At 40.0% G+C, this 20,260-nt stretch overlaps 1 protein-coding gene across 2 annotated transcripts in view; it reads left to right on the top strand.

Moving 5' to 3' along the window:
- Positions 1-7,062: 7,062 nt before the first annotated feature.
- MRTFA (myocardin related transcription factor A) overlaps positions 7,063-20,260 on the top strand; it is a 166,464-nt gene continuing 153,266 nt past the window's right edge. For both annotated transcript variants that reach the window (XM_060413573.1, XM_042247770.2), the window contains exon 1: positions 7,063-15,877. In XM_060413573.1, the coding sequence (XP_060269556.1) occupies positions 15,854-15,877 (24 nt within the window). In that variant the 5' untranslated portion in view covers positions 7,063-15,853. The remainder of the gene's footprint in view (positions 15,878-20,260) is intronic.

The raw sequence follows: 20,260 nt of genomic DNA, 5'->3' as shown, positions 1-20,260 counted from the left end.
TTCTTCTTTTCATTTTCCTTCCATTTTATTTTTGTTACTTTTCTTCTATTTTTTGCATCTCTTTCCCCCCATATTAAAATGAGACAATTGCATTCTTTCAAAAGAAATGTTTGTTTGAAAGATAACTGTGGATTCTGTGAAATTACTTTTTTTTTTTGGTAGGAAGTTTATGTTTTAAAAGATAAGGATAATGTCATCTTAGATTGTAAAAATTATTCCCATACCCTTTGGAATGTGAGAAAAACTTTTTAAAGTTAGACTCCTAGCAAAGATTCTGTGTAAGCAAGTATTGAGCCAAAAGCATTGAAAATAACTGCTGTAATTTTTCTATTGCTCAAGTTTTTAAGGGACAGCATTTTCACATCTTTAGGGCACAATTTTAATTTTAAATTCTTTTCAGTTAGTGAATAAGTGTAGGTATTTAAACTTTTCTTTCATTGTAATTTCCCAAACATGTTCTGTCTTGATAAAACAGCGTGTTAGGTAGTATGCAGTACAATAAATTAATTGGATTAGTAATCAGATTCTGGTCCCAGTCTTCCTGTTATCAGGTCATTGAACTCTTTCTGCTCTGGTTCCCCAACTGAAATGGGAGGGATCGGATGTGTGGGCTTTGAGGTTTATTTATAAAAATTTAGTCATTCCAATTTTATTGGCATTTTTCTAAAGCTGATAAAAGAGTAAAAATGTTCTGCTTATAATACTGTTCATATAAAGCACTTAATTTGTTTCAATATAAAGTAAGTTAGACTGGATTCTGAAGGGGTTTAGTCAGTGGATGACTAAAACAACTTTTTTATGAGATGGTCTCATGTAGAAATCAGTTTCAAAATACTTTCTCTGACAACTTGGAACTTAAAAACCGGGATCTCATTTTAAATGAGATTAATCATTGTAAGAAATCTGTCATTAGCACGTATCTTATTTCTATTATGATATTTTAAAAATAGTAACTCGAAACTATTCAGTTGACTTTTCTGCTATGGCTTTCATTGAAATACTATTGCTATAGTCATTCTCCCTGACTGAGTTCCTTTTCCTGAGAATAAAGGATTGAGCTCATACCTTTGCACAACTATCTAGAGAGTATTTTAAGCTTGGCATGTTCAAACCTGGCAGACTCAATTAGTATGTGGACAAACTAGCGCATTAGAACATTTTTTAAGTTCCAAGCCACAAATTGTGCTTTCAGTGAACACAGACCTGTATAAAATGAACACTTAAGCCTTGAATAGCACAGACATTCAAAATGCCCCTTGCCGTGGGTGACTGAGTGCCAGTGAGGCTCCTGCTTGGCCGGCATGCTTCTTCCTCTGCTGGAAGCAGTGTCAGGAGCAGAGTCTAGAGAGGGTCTGGTCCTTTGGCACTCTGCTACCCTCTGCTTTGGGCAGAGAAAAAGGCTGCTGTCTTACTTCTTAAACTCTTACCATATGGAAAGTTTCTATAAATAAACCTTGGAATTATGATTGGTCTTCTAAATTTGTAACCTCTACCATCTGTGACTAAATCCAGTATAAATACCTATTTAAACATACATACGTCTTCCCAGGTGGCTCAGCAGTAAAGAATCCTCCTGCTGAGCAAGAGACATGAGTTCCATCCCTGGGTCGGGAAGATCTCCTGGAGAAGGAAATGGCAACCTGCTCCAGTATTCCTGCCTGGAAAATCCCATGGACAGAGTAGTCTGGCGGACTACAGTCCATGGGGTCACAAAGAGTTGGACACGCCTTAGAGACTAAACAACTGCATTCAAAGTCGGATCATTTCAGTGAGAAAGATCACCATCCACGATATCTAAACAGTCAGTTCACTTAATTTTACCTTTGTCCACTGGCGTGGATGAATGAGGACCTCATTTTTTCATCAAGCAGAAACTAGTCAGCTGGTTGTGTTTGGTGAATCCACTCTGACTTTTCTGTGCATGAATTGTTGGTATAATTATGTAGCATACATATTCATGAAGATGTTAAAGTACATTAAATTTCTGACAGACTGAATTGTTTAAATGTACTAAATGACTGACTTTTTAGTCTTTTTAATATTTGAATTTTTAGCTGCTCTGTGGGGCATGTGGAATCTTAGTTTCTCTGACCAGGAATTGAACCTATGCCTGCTGCGGTGGAAGTGCAGAGTCTTAACCACTGGACCACCACCGAAGTCCTGATTTTTTAGCAGAATCCTATCGTTATTCATTTTGTAAATTTGAGTCTGTTGGACCTTCAGTCGGCAAGTGCATAATGGGCACCTATTACGTGCCAGACACTAGGTCTTGGGGGATATAGAGTCATATAAAAGATGTTACCTGTTCAAGTAAGAGATGAGCAAAAAAGAAACCTGAGGACAGGAGAATCTTTTATCGTCCTAGTGGAGAAATGGACAAATGCCACTCCATGCAGGTGTGGCAGAGAGGTCAGTAGATTAGCTCTGGAGAATTGGAAAAGGCTATAGAAAAATGTTTCAGTGGAATCTTGAATAATAGTATTTATAACAGAGGTTATATTTTATTGAGTACCTACTCTGTACTAGGATTAGTTAATGTTACCTACCAGGGAAAAAGTCTGGGGTTAGGGAGTGGGGGAACTTTCAAAGCAATAGGAGAAACAACAGCTATCAAAGATTGTGTGTTCTAGAAGGAAGAAGTTGGGCATGATTAATGAGGGGGAGAGGCCAGTGGACAAGGGCAAAGGCTGGTGAGACTGGATGGGATCAGATGATAAAGGACCCAGATTGTCTCTGCCATCATGGGTTGGTTCTCATTTCCATGCCCGTAGGGCGTTTCTCCTGTCTGCCTGTTTTTTTTTTTTTTTTTTCTTTAGGTCCAACTTTAGGGCACTTCTTCTGTGAAGCTTTCCTTGGCTTTCCCCAAAGGTTATTGATTTTCTTTTTAACTGAATGATTGCACAGAGTGTACATTGTAATAGGACATTCCATTTCTTGGACTGTTTCTTGGATTTAGTATGATCTCCCCAACTAGTTTCTCAACTCCTGTAGGACAGAGACTGAATCCTGTTGAACACCTGGTATAGTGCTTAGCTCACCATGGGGACTTAAGAAATATAAAATGAATGGATGAATATGGAACATTTTATAAACATCAACCATTGAGACAGCCCAGCAACAGTGGTTGAGATTGCCTACATTTAAAAAATTTTTTGAGATTGCCTGCATTTTTAGGAGGCATTTCTTAACAGAGGTACAGGTCAGTTGTTGTTTGTATGTAAAACGAGTTGATCAATAACTCATAGGGTTGTGAGAATTAAATTAATTAGTACATTTAAGCACTTAGAATAGTACCTAGCATATAGTTAGTGTTCAGTCAGTGTTACCTGTATCTAACTCCATGTTCAGTTCAGCTCAGTCGTGTCTGACTCTTTGCGACCCCATGAATTGCAGCACGCCAGGCCTCCCTGTCCATCACCAACTCCCGGAGTTTACCCAAATCATGTCCATCAAGTTGGTGATGCCATCCAGCCATCTCATCCTCTGTTGTCCCCTTCTCCTCCCGCCCCCAATATCTGGGCCTTTTTGCCAGTGACACTCAGCTACTGTTGTGGGTGTAGAGAGAATAGGAAGCAGATAAATAGCTGGTCAACTCTGAAACCAAACACCTTGTAGGAACTGGAAGAACTGCTTATATGGCATGAACTTTTATTTTTCTGTTTGTGTTTTAGTGATCGGAGGGGTATGATTGGCATGGAATTGAATTTCATCTGTCTGTGGGAGTTGTAAACAAGGTAGGTCCCAGGTTTATTTACACTTTCCTGCCTTCTCTTCTAAGGTGTGTGTTAGTATTTGATTGATTGGATTTGGTTATTATTTAGGAAAATACTCATCGTGGCCCCATAATGGCCCTGATAGTTTGTCTAGTGTTGTGGGTACTTCTAGGGTCTTGTCAGAGGGTATTGGATGCCAGTAAGCAGCACAACCAAGTTAAAATTCCAGTAGTCATAGAACTGAACCATGAAAACACACACAAGCACCCACACACATAGCCACACACCTACACAGCCACACACACCCACACCCACACACAGCCACACCCCCCCACCGCCCCACTCCCCATGACCCACTCCTGAGGAGCCACAAGTTCTTGTATTGGAGCCATTGTATAAACTAGCTTGGGGTAGTGGGGGATGACAGGCCAGCTAATTCTTCTGGTCACTAAAATTCAGCAGGCTATGTGAATGGTGACTAGATGCAATCAAAGGGCTTATCGTGACAGTGGCCAGGCCATGCTGACAGCTGTAACTCCAGCCAGTTATTGCTGACAACTATAAATTTTGTTACTGATGACAGAATCGTCTGTCTGTCTGTAACCACTCGAGTTTGATTTGACACAGCTTGCTTGTGTTCCTATCTTAAGCTCCGGAGCCTGAACAAAAGTACACCAGTTATGACTGACTTATTTATCTGCCTCGTATCAGATGCCCACAAAAAGAGTTATAGACGGCAGCTTCGTGCAGCTCTGCAAGCCTATTTCTGGCAGAACATTTCCTGTCAAAGCAGAGATGAGTGCTGTTGCGTGTAGCTTTAGTTTTCCGTATTCTCAGGTGTGTGGAGACCCCTTTCCTCATTGGAGCAGGAAACTTGGATCATTTGGAGGGTGAAATTGGTCACCAAAAAACCAATGGCAGGACTCTCCACGATCTTCCAACCAGGAATCCTGTGAACTTGACCATGGAGTTCTGTGGGCTGATGACAGTAATTTGGGCTCTCGCTGCACCTGCACTTAGAACAGGTTCTTGAGACTGGCTTCCAGTCACAAAGAACAGGAACAGCTGATACCTTGCTACAGGGAAGAACAGTTGAGCCACTTCCTCTAGCAGGAGGAAGGGAGGCAGGGAGAGTAAAATTTAGCTTTTGCAGAATAGCCTTCATCATCATCTGGTGCCTGAATTTTCAGAGTCTGACCTAGGTGTACAGTCAGGAAATTACCTTTTTTTCTTTGCCTGCTTTGTATTGGGGTACAATGAACAGGAACTATTTTTGGAAATACTCTAAGAATTAATGGAAAGGAAAGAAACATTTATTGAATGCCTACAGAAGGTTAGGCATGGTACTGTAAACTTTAAAGTTCATCAGTATTATAATTTTTCAAGTCTAGATGGATTAACACCATGAATATCACTATCTTGAACTATTTTGACTCTTATTATACACAGAAGAGGTAGAATTATACATTAATAGATTATTTCATTTGTATCTGCTGGAACATTCTTTTATGGAGGAAGAGAGAAAAGACCTACATGGCATGGCTTTTTGTTTTTATTTTCTGGGCTTGCTACTGATTTAGCCAAAGTCAAAGAGGAGACGCACAGGTCTGAAATTAGAGACACCTGTGCTGTTTTGGAAGCTGAGACTTGACCCAGGATTTGCTGGAGTTGGTGCCAGGGAGGTCAGAGTAGGTTAATATTTTCATAGCTCAAAGCAAATGTGAATTATGGTTGTTTGTAGGTGCATTTTTGCTTGATCTTTGTAGTTACAAATAGGGTAAATATTTTAAAATACAATACTGCTGTTTTGGGAAACTTCTGCAAAAGCCCCTGAACCAATGCAAATTAATATTCTCCAAAAAATACCAAAAAATACCCCGTGTAGATGTTTTGACTGACAGAGGGAATTGACTGATTGTCATCAGATATGTAAAGAAATTACCATAGGTTCTTTTAAAACAATTTGATTTCCTGCTTTCAAATTTTTAAAAAATTCTTCTCAGAGGAGCTACCATCTCTGTATCTCAGCACATGCAATAATGTGAGATTAGAATAAATTGTTATTCTCTTCTGGGGAAAGGAAAGTAAGGATGATAGGAAAGTAGGTTGAAGTGTTCCTTCTCCTTAATTCCACATTTAAGGTTTTCAAATCTAATGTCTTTATACTCTTAAGATAGGAAGATTTTGTGGTCTTTACCAGGTCTATAGTTACCCAGAGATACAATACTGTTCTTTATTGGGCTGAAGTGAAAACATTAGTATTTCTTAATCTATGAAAAATTTCCATTCTATTTTCCTGTCAAATGAATTACTGTACTTTTCCTCTTGGCAACTTCCTTTCTTTAGTCAGAGAAACTCTAATAGTATAATTTCCCCTCCACACTTCAGCAAACAAATACCACTTAAAAAAAAAAACAAAACACCCAGCCTTATTGAGGCCTAATTTATATACTGCAACATTTGTCTTTTTGAAGTACACAATTGAATGATTTTCAGCAGATTTGTAGAGCTGTGTAATCATTGCCTGACAGTGGTACTTTTCCAGCACCCCAAAAGATCTCTTGTAAACACCACTTGTTAACTTTCTTTAAAGTCATCCATAAATTTTGTTAAGTTCTGCACCAAATTTAATCTTCCTATGACGTTTCCTAGCATTCTATCGCATGTGTTCTTTCCCCCTTTTATTTTTGTATTATTTTCTTGTTGTATGTCAAATTTAACCATCTTTTTGTCATTTTAAGACCATTCTCTCACAACTTTTAAAACTGGAGAAATTTCCCCATACCAGAGGCCTCTGCGTCTCCCTTCTCGGACAGGTTATGAAGGAATAGAGTCTGTACTTGTTGCTGTCACTTCCATAACTCTGTTCACTTTTTAACCAGCTGCAGTTGTTCACTGCACATTGTGCCAGTCCTGAGGGTGTTACGTGTGTTTTAGTGGGGAGGGATGCTGAAGTCCAGCCTGAGCCCTGCTTATCAATCTATGTGCCCACCCGAAGAATACGTCTTTCTTGAATTTGCATTTAGGTACCCTGTGGTCTCACTGAAGTCACTAGTCACTATTTTTTCCATATTGCCAAATCAGTGAGTCCTTTATTTTTTTTAATTAAAAAATATTTGGCTGCGATGGGTCTTAGTTGTGGCAGGCAAGATCTTTAATTGCAGCATACAAACTCTTGTGGTTTGTGGGATTAGTTCCCTGACTAGGGATGAAACCTTTGCCTTGGAAGCGCAGACTCTAAGCCCCTGGGCCACCAGGGAAGTCCCCAATCAGTGAATATTTCCTTCTTCATGGTAGTTGGCTCATCAGGTATTTGTTGAGCACCTTCTGTGTGCCAGGCACTGTGTGGGGGAAGGACCCCTCTGAGGCATTTGACACTTTTATACACACACGCACACAGACAGAGACAGACACAGACAGACACACACACACACAGACACACAGACAGACACACAGACAGACACACAGACACACACACAGACACACACACAGACAGACAGACACACACAGACAGACAGACACACAGACAGACACAGACACACACAGACACACAGACAGACACACAGACAGACACACACATACCGACACACACACACACACCCCTTTTATATATGTTGGGGAAGGACCCCTCTGAGGCATTTGACACTTTTACCCCCACACCCACACACACACCCCTTTTATATATGTATCTTCTTTGACTTTGTATCTCCAGTGCCTAATAATAACAGAGCAGCTAGCTATTCTCTACTGGGTTGTTTAGTATATGCCAGGCAGTATTCTAGCATTTCACAAGTATTGTGGCATTTACTCTTCACAGCAGCTCTTTAAAGTAAGTACTGTTATCTTCCCTTTAAAAATGAGGGTATCAAAGCACTAAGACATTTAGTAATTTGCCGAAAGTTACACAAATAGCATGTAGTGGAGTGGGGATTTGGTAAAGCTAGGATTCAAACCTGGGCACTGATTCCAGAATCTTATTTTTATGTGTATCACGGCCGTGGAGTCTGACACACACACACATTTAATAGATACTGGTGAGTGAGCGGGCACTCACCTTTCTGCACGCTGGGCTTTTACTTCAGAGATGCGGTGTTGAAGTGTGTCAGCAGCATGCTTGTGCGAAGGTTATACGAAAAGGAAGATCGGGGTTTAAGTCGCAGTGGCCTGAATTCCTGTCTTACTCTCTGACTTCTGCTTCTTGATTCATTGCTCCTTCCTTTTTCCGTGAAGAATGGTTCTGTTATTCTATCTTAGTCCTTTAGGTAATGTTCACATTAAGTAGACAGTATTGACGTATTATCATTATCTAACTTAGAGTCCGCATTGTGTATTTCCCCAGTTGTTCTAATACTGTTCTTCACAGATCATTTTAAAAATGTTGAAATCCAGAATTCAGTCAAGAAATACATTGCGTTTGTGTGTCATATTTGTTGTTTAGTCACTAAGTCGTGTCTGACTCTTTGTGACCCCGTGGGCTGCAGCACACCAGACTCCTCTGTCCTCCACTATTTCCCAGTTTGCTTAGATTCATGTCCATTGTGTCGGTGATGCTATCTAACCATGTCATCCTCTGCCACCCTCTTCTCTTTCTCCATTGCCTTCGATCTTTCCCAGCATCAGGGTCTTTTCCAAAGAGTTGGCGTCATATATCTTACTCCATACTAGTCCCTTAGCTCTCTTTTAGGAAGGGGGAGGTGTTTTCCATGACAACAGCATTTTGGAAACCCAGTGACTTTGCATAATATCCCCTATTTGAATTTATCTGTTCCTTCTTGAATAACTCCAGGGTAGATAGGGTAGGCAGGATGTTTTGTCTTTCTCAGTGCTTAACATCAGGAGGCCCATGATGTTAGTTTCATTATCAGTGATGTTAAATCTCACTCTTGGTTAAGTTTTCGTGTGCTAGATTTATCCATTATAAATTTGCCTTTTCCCCTTTGCAGTGTATAATCTATTAGGGTAATAATAATAATTTCCTTTTATATATCTTGAAGTAATGAAGTATCATGTAGTTGTTAAAATAGAAATGCCTCTTGGGACTTCCCTGGTTGTCCAGTGGCTAAGACTCTGAGCTCCCAATGCAGGCATCCCTGGTTTGATCCCTGGTCAGGGAACTAGATCCCACATGCTGCAACTGAAAGATCCCATGAGCTGCAACTGGGACCTGGTGCAGCCAAATAAGTAAAGATTTGTTTTTAGAACAAAAATGCCTCTAAGCCACACTAAACAGGCTAACAATGTTTAAAACAGTATTATGTGCGAGTTCAGAGTTCATTTGATTTGAGCGTCTTTGTAATGTGAACTTTTAAGTGCAGAGTTTAAATATGATTGCTTAAGAGCCTTGGGATGAAAATTTAATTTTTCTTGGGTCATAGGCATTTTTGCTGATAACCTTTTCATAGCTAACTTTAGTGTAGTCAACATTTTTCATAGTTTTCAGATAAATTCTTTCCTGCTCTTAAAATCCCTTCCTCCAGTGTTATTAGTGCCTTGAAATGATACAGCTCTCAGTGAGGGCCCTGGAGTTGATCTGGATCTGAATCCTGTCTCAGCCACTTAATCACTAGATGGTCTTGAACAAGTTATATAACCTTCTTGTACCTCAGTTTCCCCTCCTATAAGCTTGCTGCAGGTGTTAAATGAGCATTTGGCATGGTTTCTGGGCACAGGCGTTTAGTAAGTATTATATATTCTTCTCAGTCTGATAAGACTTGTCACATATGATTCAGTGACTTTTCTCTTAAGTCTGAGCACTGCACACACACACACATATACATATAAATGCACCTGTAGACTTGGTCCAAGCACACACACACACACACACACACATGAACATATAAATGCACCTGTAGACTTGGTCGGAGCAAATAATCTTAGAATCTTTTGTCATTCTGTCTCACCCTTTTCTTCATGAAACTTGGGGGAAATGTATTGAATAGATTCTTTTAAGTTCGAATACTTATAGAATCCATATGTTAACCTTCTTCCCACCCCTCCCTTAAATGTCTGCATTTGCTGTATCCCACTTTGAAAATAACAGCCAGGAACTGCCTAGCACTAGAAGAAAAGTGGTAGATATTCTTGCTACTTCAGACCACCTGATCTTAATGCTTCCATTGGAAATGTTTAAATTCAAGGCACTGATAGCTGCCCAACGTTTCTGCCCTGGGTTGGAGACCACAGTTCATTGTACGGCCACCACGCTTAACTAAGGAGAATCATTGGTATTTTTCGGTGGTTCTCAGTTGGAAAGGCATCCTGTCTGCAGAGGGCGTGTGGAAGAGTATGGGCGTGCGTTTGGCTGTCCCAGTGCCTGTTGAGGGGAGGAGATGCAGCACTGGGGTTTGGTCAGGGTTCAGGATAGCAGTCCAGAACAGGGAAGTCCCGCCCAAAGCGGCCATAGTGGTGCTGTGGAGCACGTGAGCTAATTGAACCTACAGACTTGTCGAATTGGTAGATAATGTTTTACTTTTGCCCTCAGTTATTTACAAACGGTCATTGCTTAAGGCAGGAAGTTTTCTGAAAAGAACTTTTCAGAGCTGTAGTATATTATCTCTGAATCCTTCAAGGAGAAGTAGGCATATTATTTGGGAGAGTAAGATATTTTCCTGAAAAATCTGAAAGCATTGCCATTATGAATGTGCATTGGTGGTGTTTAATCCCTAAAGTTAGGAGCGGTTGAGTGGTTAGAATGGTTTAGTGGCTAAAGAAAATCAGCATTATGTTCCTTTAGTAATCTGTGTATCTCCATGGTTAGTAGAAACAACATGAGTTGTGCCTGACATTCCAATGATGCTTGAATATTGCTTGTGCTGTTCTTTCTTTTTTAAAAGACCAAATGATGTATTTTTTTGGCAGATGAATATGTTTATATTAGGTATGTACTTGAACTTGTTGTAGCTTGTTTCACTTGAGCCTAATGTAGAACTTTGACAAAGATTTTAGGGGAGATAAGTATTCTCAATTTCCTAAGGAATGTTACACAAAATTCTTTTGGACTATGACTCATAGTTGGAGACATATTTTATATTAGAATCCAGTTATACAATTAGTATATGGATATCTGAAACCACAGTTTCATGGAATAATACTCTTACTACATGTGGTACAGTCTGATAGTGTCTATCTTATTTAGTTTAAAATGCTGACCTTGGTCTATTAAGCTGATTTTGTGACCTTTGTGTTACAGATTGCAATATGAAAGATACTGCTATAGGATATAAAGTCATGAGATTGTAACCCAAGGTTTAAAATATTTCCCAATTATGTCTATGTCTTAAAATTTTTTTTTAATTATTATGTAAGAACACTTAAAGTGAGATATACCCTGTAACAGATTTTTAGAGTGTACAGAACAGTGTTATCTATTTGCACGGTGTTGTATGCAGATCTTTAGAACTTATTCCTCTTGCACACAGAACTGTTTTGCTTGGCACCTTCCACTTTAACGTTCTCCCTAGTCTCTAGTAAGCACCTTTCTAGTCTATGAGGTTGACAGTCTTCATACCACATATAAGTGGGATCATGTGTTCTTCGTGCTTCTGTGGCTGGCTTATTACACTTAGTAGAGTGTCTTCAGGGTTCATCTGCGTTGCTGCGTATTACAGGGAGTTTCTTTCTTTTTTAAGCTTGACATAACCCATTGTATGTATAGATCACCTTTTAATTGATATTAAAAACTAGCTATTTGTTGTTTTTTTGTGGTTCCGTATGAATTTTAGAATGGTTTTTTCTCTTTCTATAAAAAATGCCATTGAGACTTTGATAGGGATTGCATTGAATATGTGATCTCTTTGGGTAGTATTGACATTTAAACAATATTAAGGCTTCCAATCCATGAACATGAGATGTCTTTCCATTTGTTTGTGTCTTTAATTTCTGTCGTCAGTGTTTTATAGTCTTTCACTTCCTCAGTTTTGTTTCTTAGTGTTTCGTTCTTTCTGATGCTGATGTAAAAATGGGATTCTTAATTTCCTTTTTAGGTATTTTGTTTACTAGTGTACATTAATTTGGTACCCTGCAGCTTTACTGTATTTATTAGTTCTGATAGTTTGGGGGTTTGGTGGGGTCCATAGGGTTGTCTGTATATAAAAACATGTTACCTGCTAACAGGTTCAGTTTTACTTCTTAGTTTCTGACTCGGATGCCTTTTATTTTTTTTTTTTCTTGCCCAGTTGCTTTGCCTGGGACTTCTGGTGCTCTGTCAAGTAGAAATGGTGAGAGCGGGCATCCCTGCCTCGTTCCTGATCTCAGTATTCAGTTTCAGTTGTTCACTGTTGCGTATGATGTTCGCTGTGGACTTTTTCTGTATGGCTTTCCTTATGTTAAAGTAATTTCCATTTATTCCTAGTTTGTTGAACATTTTTTTTAATCATGAAAGAGTGTTGGATTTTATCAAATGCTTTTTCTGCATCTGTTGAGAGGATCATGTGGTTTTTATTAAGTTTTAAAAAATGCTATGTGTCATATTAATTGATTTGTGTATGTGGAACTATCCTTCAGTTCAGTTCAGTCGCTCAGTCGTGTCTGACCCTTTGCGACCCCATGAATCGCAGCACGTCAAGCCTCCCTGTCCATTGCCATTTCCCAGAGTTTACTCAAACTCATGTCCATTGAGTCGGTGATGCCATCCAACCATCTCATCCTCTGTCATCCCCTTCTCCTCCTGCCCTCAATCTTTCCCAGCATCAGGGTCTTTTCAAATGAGTCAGTTCTTCACATCAGGTGGCCAAAGTATTGGAGTTTCAGCTTCAGCATCAATTCTTACAATGAATATTCAGGACTTCCTTTAGGATGGACTGGTTGGATCTCCTTGCAGACCAAGGAACTCTCAGGAGTCTTCTCCAACACCACAGTTCAAAAGCATCAGTTCTTCGGCACTCAGCTTTCTACACAGTCCAACTCTTACATCCATACATGACCACTGGAAAAACCATAGCCTTGACTAGATGGACCTTTGTTGGCAAAGTAATGTCTCTGCTTTTGAATATGCTGTCTAGGTTGGTCATAACTTTCCTTCCAAGGAGTAAGGGTCTTTTAATTTCATGGCTGCAGTCACCATCTGCAGTGATTTTGGAGCACCCCCCAAAATAAAGTCTGTCAGTGTTTCCACTGTTTGCCCATCTATTTCCCATGAAGTGATGGGACCAGTTGCCATGATCTTAGTTTTCTGAATGTTGGGTTTTAAGCCAACTTTTTTACTGTCTTTCACTTTCATCAAGAGGCTCTTTAGTTCCTCTTCACTTTCTGCCATAAGGGTGGTGTCATCTGCATATCTAAGGTTATTGATATTTCTCCCAGCAATCTTGATTCCAGCTTGTGCTTCATCCAGCCCAGTATTTCTTATGATGTACTCTGCCTATAAGTTAAATAAGCTATCCTTGCATCCCAGAGATATCTATTTACTCCACTACTGACCTTGGCTAACCCACCTTCATTTCTCTTAGACATCTCCAGTAGCCTCCTAATTGCACTCCCTATTTCTTCTCATGTTCTACCCCCATTCAATTCTGTATCTCCTTTCCACTATATGAATGATGGTTTAATTTCTTTTTTTTTTTTTGCCATGCAGCGCAGCCTCTGGGATTTTAGTTCACCGACCAGTGTAGAGTCCTAACCCCTGGACCACCAGGGAATTCCCTGAAGATGATTTAAAAATATTATTCTGGTCACACCATCCCACTGACTATTGCCTTTTTTATACTTCTAGTCTATGCGTTTTGATAAAACTTTAAAAATTAAAGGTTAAGGTAATCACCATTTTCAGATATCTAGAACAAGTTACATCATGGAGCCCTCTTGTTCAGTAATGTTGAGGCCTAAACAGAGTCTTCCCATCCTTATTTGTTCATTTGCTGTTCTCACAACCCTGCTATGCTCACCTTAATTCCAGTGTACCACTTTACCCCCTCTTTTTGATCTACTCTTTCTTTCTTTGGCAGAAATGGTAGCTGCTCTGCATTTTGCTGTAACTTTTTTTGGAGGTGGGTGGTAAGCTAATGTGAGAGGAGATTTGGCATTTTAGAAGGCAAGATAGTGTGCTGAATCAAATAGCGCAGAATCTTCCATACATATTTCATCATGTATTTGCAGGAAAGGAACATGGATGTATGGAAATGGCAGAGTTGGGAGTCAGGAGGTTTGGGTTCTCCTCCTGGCTTTGCCATTAATTCATCTGGTGGCACCGAGCAAATTGCTAATGACTCTTATGAGCTTTAGTTTCTTCATCATCTGAAATCACTGAATCCTGAAGCTTTCTTCATACCCTAAAATTCAGCAGTTCTACCACATTTTGACAAGGTTTTGAGACAGTCTCTTTATCTACTCAGCCATCCTGAATCTGAATGCCTCGAAGGAAAATAAGTTTTAATCTGTCGCACTCTATTATTATGATGGAATATTTCCAAAATTGTGGTTATAAAGTAGTATGAACTTATAAAATACTACAGATAACCAATAATTACATACTGTATTTTTCACCACTGTGCAGGTGAAAAATGTAGATAAGCAGTTGCTTCCTGTGCACTTTCTGTGAAAAGCTCTGCAGTCATCATTGTATGATCCCCTTTAAAGAGCCTTTTGGGTTCTGCTTTACTGTGTTTTACTTGAGTTGCAAGGCTAATTTCTTATGCCATTCTCTTTGTATTATGTTTGTGCCTGGAGTGTATGTACTTAAGCCGGAGGTAAAGCTGGAAAATTCATTGCTTTGAGAGTTGGAAACACTCCACTTACATCCCGAGGCAGTTTTGCAGGAGAATTTGGCACCAGGAAAGCTAAGGATACCAAAGTTATGACAGCCCTGTTTGTAAGCTGGGCCCCTGGTGTCACATACGGAGCTCAGGTTTCCTTATTACACCTTTTGTTTTCCATTAGACATTGTAGCTTTCTCTGAGGTACTAGTGAGCTGTCCAGTGACTGTATTTGCTTTCAGGTTATCTGAAAGATTGGTGGACATCCATTAACGTCCTGTGAAAATAGTTGCAAAACAAAATTCTGGTGTTTTAACCAGTAGATTGGTGGCACTCAGGCTCTTTAGGCTCCCTATTTGTTAAAGGCTATGAAAGTGAAAGAGGAGAGCGAAAAAGTTGGCCTAAAGCTCAACATTCAGAAAATGAAGATCGTGGCATCCGGTCCCATCACTTCATGGGAAATAGATGGGGAAACAGTGGAAACAGTGTCAGACTTTATTGTTTTGGGCTCCAGAATCACTGCAGATGGTGACTGCAGCCGTGAAATTAAAAGACCCTTACTCCTTGGAAGAAAAGTTATGACCAACCTAGATAGCATATTCAAAAGCAGGGACATTACTTTGCCGACTAAAGTCCGTCTAGTCAAGGCTATGGTATTTCCTGTGGTCACGTATGGATGTGAGAGTTGGACTGTGAAGAAGGCTGAGTGCCGAAGAATTGATGCTTTTGAACTGTGGTGTTGGAGAAGACTCTTGAGAGTCCCTTGGACTGCAAGGAGATCCAACCAGTCCATTCTGAAGGAGATCAACCCTGGGATTTCTTTGGAAGGAATGATGCTAAAGCTGAAACTCCAGTACTTTGGCCACCTCATGTGAAGAGTTGACTCATTGGAAAAGACTCTGATGCTGAGAGGGATTGGGGGCAGGAGGAGAAGGGGACGACCAAGGATGAGATGGCTGGATGGCATCACGGACTCGATGGACGTGAGTCTGAGTGAACTCCGGGAGATGGTGATGAACAGGGAGGCCTGGCGTGCTGCGATACATGGGGTCGCAGAGTCGGACACGACTGAGCAACTGAACTGAACCTCATTTGGTAAAAGAGATAGAACATGTGCCCTAAAATCTGTCATCTGTTTCATTCCAGTGAGGCACGTACCATTGCAGTGCCTAATGAAGGGTACTACATCCAGCTCACCCCTAAGTACTCATGGCCAGATTACCAGCAGCATTTTTTTAAAGAGAAAGAACAGTGAACTGCATACTGTGTGTCTGTATAATAGTGAACTGAGTTTTTGGCAAATATAATTGTATCTCAAAGAAACTTACAGTATTCATATGTTGTTAGGTAGGACTGCTCTGATTTGTGCACAGACCGTGACTTTTCAAGGGCACTGAAGTTGGACTAGACTGCGTTCCGGCATCAGAGAAGGGTGTGCGTGTGCAACTACTGATGGCTACGGAGTTCCTTTTTAAGGTGATGAAAATGTTCTAGAATTAGATAGTGGTGATGGACACATAGTTTTGTGAATGTACGAAAGACCAATTAATTGTCCATTTTAGAAGGGCAAATTTTATGGTATGGTATGTGAGTTACAGCCCAGTAAAAGTGTTATTATTATTTTTTTTTTTTTAAAGAAGTTACCTTTTTTGCTGGATAAAGCTGTATGAAATTTTAGCACATTGGATGCTTTTATTAAAGATACTGTATATCATCATTTTTCTAAAGGCTTATGCCAACTTGAAAATCATAATTGTAAAGGAGATTTTGTTTTATTGAAAGACTGAATGTGAAATTCAGAGTTCTGTAGTGCATGGCTTTATGGGTGAGCATGGGAAAGGAGCAGATTTATGTAAAGACCTAGAAATAGAAACGTGACAGAAGAGAGAAGGCACGTTCGTCTAACAAAACTGTAAAAAGAGGCTCATCCTCAAATAATGAGATGCTGTTTCACACACTTGAATTGTGCAAATATATCTAAAGTTTGATACTACCAATCATTAACACGGCTGTGGGGAAGAGAAACCCTAATACACTGTAGAGGGATGTGTAGTTTTTTGGCAAGATTTTGTGAAGTTGGAAATGAACAAACCCTAGGAACAGCAATTAAAGAGATATGTAACTCTGCAGAGTGAGCCTTGCACTTACACAAAAGGACGCACGTGCAAGCATTTTTATTTCAGCTAAATTTTTAATGGGAAAAATCTAGAAACAAATGATCAGACTGCAGAGGAATGGATGATAAATACTGCGGTGGTGTCTCAGTGCAGTTCATTAATGTTACGCAGGCAGAGTGGACAGACCGGGTCTACCTGTGTCCACAGAGGTAACTCCTGGAAACGCTGTGTTCAGAAAAAGCAAGTCACAAAAGTTAAATGTGATACTACTTACAAATGTTAGAAACAAAATAAAATAATCGGTGTTGTCTGTGGATCACCATATATTCTGAAAAGTTATGTTTTTAAAAACATGGTTTAGAAGAAGATACATGAATTTTAGCAGGACTTTTACTTCTGAATAGACAGAGTACCTGAAGAACTATGGTCAGAAGGTGAAATAGTTGTCTGAGGAGGCCTTACAGATAGCTGACAGAAGAAAAGTGAAAAGCAAAGGAGAAAAGGAAAGATATACTCATCTGAATGCCAAGTTCCAAAGAATAGCAAGGAGAGATAAGAAAGCCTTCCTCAGTGAACACTGGAAAGAAATAGAGGAAAACAATACAATGGAAATGACTAGAGATCACTTCAAGAAAATCAGAGCTATCAAGGGAACACTTCATGCAAAGATGAGCACAATAAAGGACAGAAATGGTAGGGACCTAACAGAAGCAGAAGATATTAAGAAGAGGTGGCAAGAATACATAGAAGAACTGTACCAAACTGCGATGGTGTGATCATTCATTCACCTAGAGCCAGACATCCTGCAGTGTGAAGTCCAGTGGGCCTTAGGAAACATCACTACGAACAAGCTAGTGGAGGTGATGGAATTCCAGTTGAGCTATTTCAGATCCTAAAAGATGATGCTGTGAAAGTGCTGCACTCAGTATGCCAGCAAATTTGGAAAACTCAGCAGCGGCCACAGGACTGGAAAAGGTCAGTTTTCATTCCAATCCCAAAGAAGGGCAATGCCAAAGAATGTACAAACTACTGCACAGTTGCACTCATCTCACACACTGGCAAGGTAGAACTCCAGATCCTTCCAGCTAGCCTTCAACACTGTATGACCCAAGAAATTCCATATATTCAGGGTGGATTTAGAAAAGGCAGAAGAACCCGAGATCAAATTGCCAGCATCTGTTGGATCATAGAAAAAGCAAGGGAATTCCAAAAAAACATGTACTTCTGCTTCATTGACTACAGCCTTTGACTGTGTGGATCACAACAAACTGTGGAAGATTCTTCAAGAGATGGGACTACCAGACCACCTTACCTGCCTCCTGAGAAATCCGTATGCAGGTAAAGAAGCAACAGTTAGAGCCAGACATGGAACAGACTGGTTCTAAATTGGGAAAGGAGTACATCAAGGCTGTGTATTGTCACCCTGCTTATTTAACTTATATACAGACTACATCATGCTAAATGCCAGGCTGGATGAATTGCAAGCTGGAATCAAGATTGCCGGGAGAAATATCAGTAACGTCAGATATATGAATGACACCATCCTTACGGCAGAAAGTGAAGAAGAACTAAAGAGGCTCTTGATGAAGGTGAAGAAGGAGAGTGAAAAGGCTGGCTTAAAACTCAACATTCAAAACACTAAGATCATGGCATCTGGTCCCATCACTTCATGGCAGACAGATGTGGAAAAAATGCAAACAGTGACAGACTTTATTTTCCTGGGCTCCAGAATCTCTGCAGATGGTGACTGAAGCCATGAAATTAAAAGATGCTTGCTCCTTGGAAGAAAAGCTGTGACCAACCTAGACAGCATATTAAAAAGCAGAGACATCACTTTGCAAAGGTCCCTGTAGTCAAAGCTATGGTTTTTCCAGTAGTCATGTATGGATGTGAGAGTTGGACCATAAAGAAAAGCTGAGCATCAAAGAATTGATGCTTTTGGACTATGGTGCTAGTGAAGACTCTTGAGAATTCCTTGAACAGCAAGGAGATCCAGCCAGTCCATCCTAAAGGAAATCAGTCCTGAATATTCATTGAAAGGACTGATGCTGAAGCTAAAGCTCCAGTACTTTGGCCACCTGATGTGAAGAGCTGACTCCTTGGAAAAGACCCTGATGCTGGAAGGATTGAGGGCAGGAGGAGAAGGGGACGGCAGAGGATGAGATCGTTGGATGGCCTTGACTCAATAGACAGGAGTTTGAGCAAGCTCCTGGAGATAGTGAAGGATGGAGAAGCCTGGCGTGCTGCAGTCCATGGGGTTGTAAAGACTTGGACTTGACTGAGCAACTCCACAACAATAACAGCAAGGCAGAGAGTATGGTAGTATGAGCAGGAAAACCAAGTTACCTGAGTTTTCTGTTTCCAGGAAAAAAAAAAAAAGAAGCAAATATGGCCATGTATTACAATTGTTGTGTTTGAGTTTGCTATATTACACTTTTCTGTATTTTAAGTTCTCTCATAACTAAAAATAAAAATCAAAAAAGTGAAAAAAAATCATATAGCATCAGTTAAAAAAAATCAGTTGGCCTACACATTTTTCCTCAATGTGTTCATATTATAGTCAAAGAAATGATCCATTGCTAATGATCGTAAATTTTAGAGAAGTGCAAAAAGTGTATGTTCTGTGAGTCATATTTTCATTTTAAAATACTCATATCCATATTTGCATATTTTTTCCTGATTGAAAAATGCTTTATCAACATAGTGTTACACAGATAAGCACATTAATTACTAGTCTGGTTGAGTTCTTAAGAAAGGTGCACAAGTTTTTATGTTTTATAGTTAGAACTTGGCTTTTCCTCTGTGAGAGCACCTGTGTTTTCTAGTCTTCGTGTGGAAATGCTGCCTGGGAAGGGGCACAGAGCTCCCTTCACGTGCTTTTTCACACACTTGGAGTCTGAGGAAGACTGTGAACTACTATGATACTGGCAGGCACCAATGTCATTGTTTGACTTAAAAGTTGATTTATTGTTAATATTATTTTTAATAAACTCTTACTGTATATAATGAGAAAGTGTGAATCACCAGATGGAAGTGTTTTTGAAGAGCTCCTAGGGATAGAACTTCTTGCATCTGAACAATGGAGTGAGGAATAGATGATGATTAATTATTTTAGCTACTCAGCTTAAACAAGCCTTAGAGAAATAGTACAAGATGCTGCTGCTGCTAAGTCACTTCAGTCGTGTCCGACTCTGTGTGACCCCATAGACAGCAGCCCCCCAGGCTCCCCCGTCCCTGGGATTCTCCAGGCAAGAACACTGGAGTGGGTTGCCATTTCGTTCTCCAATGCATGAAAGTGAAAAGTGAAAGTGAAGTCACTCAGTCGTCTCCGACTCTTCACGACGGCATGGACTGCAGCCTTCCAGGCTCCTCTGTCCATGGGATTTTCCAGGCCAGAGTACTGGAGTGGGGTGCCATTGCCTTCTCCAGTAGCACAAGATATATGTGCCTTTATAAGACTCAGGAATTCCTCAGTATTTATCTTTTTAAAAAAATTTATGTGTTAATTTGGCCATGCCTCATGGCATGTGGGATCTTAGTTCCCCTGATCAGGGAATGAACCCATATCCCCTACATTGGAAGCACAGAGTCTTAACCATTGGACTGCCAGGGAAGTCCCAGTATTTATCTTTTAAGTAACAGGCTTGGCTCTGGATATTCTACCTAATAATCCCAGTTTCCTTTCTGTCACTGTTAGAGGTAAGGATGTGACTAGGATCTCTTCTGTTTAGTGGAGAGAATA

Source organism: Ovis aries, chromosome 3 (genome assembly GCF_016772045.2).
Source record: "Ovis aries strain OAR_USU_Benz2616 breed Rambouillet chromosome 3, ARS-UI_Ramb_v3.0, whole genome shotgun sequence".
Lineage (NCBI taxonomy): Eukaryota > Metazoa > Chordata > Mammalia > Artiodactyla > Bovidae > Ovis > Ovis aries.
This window is presented reverse-complemented; position numbering and strand designations above follow the sequence as displayed.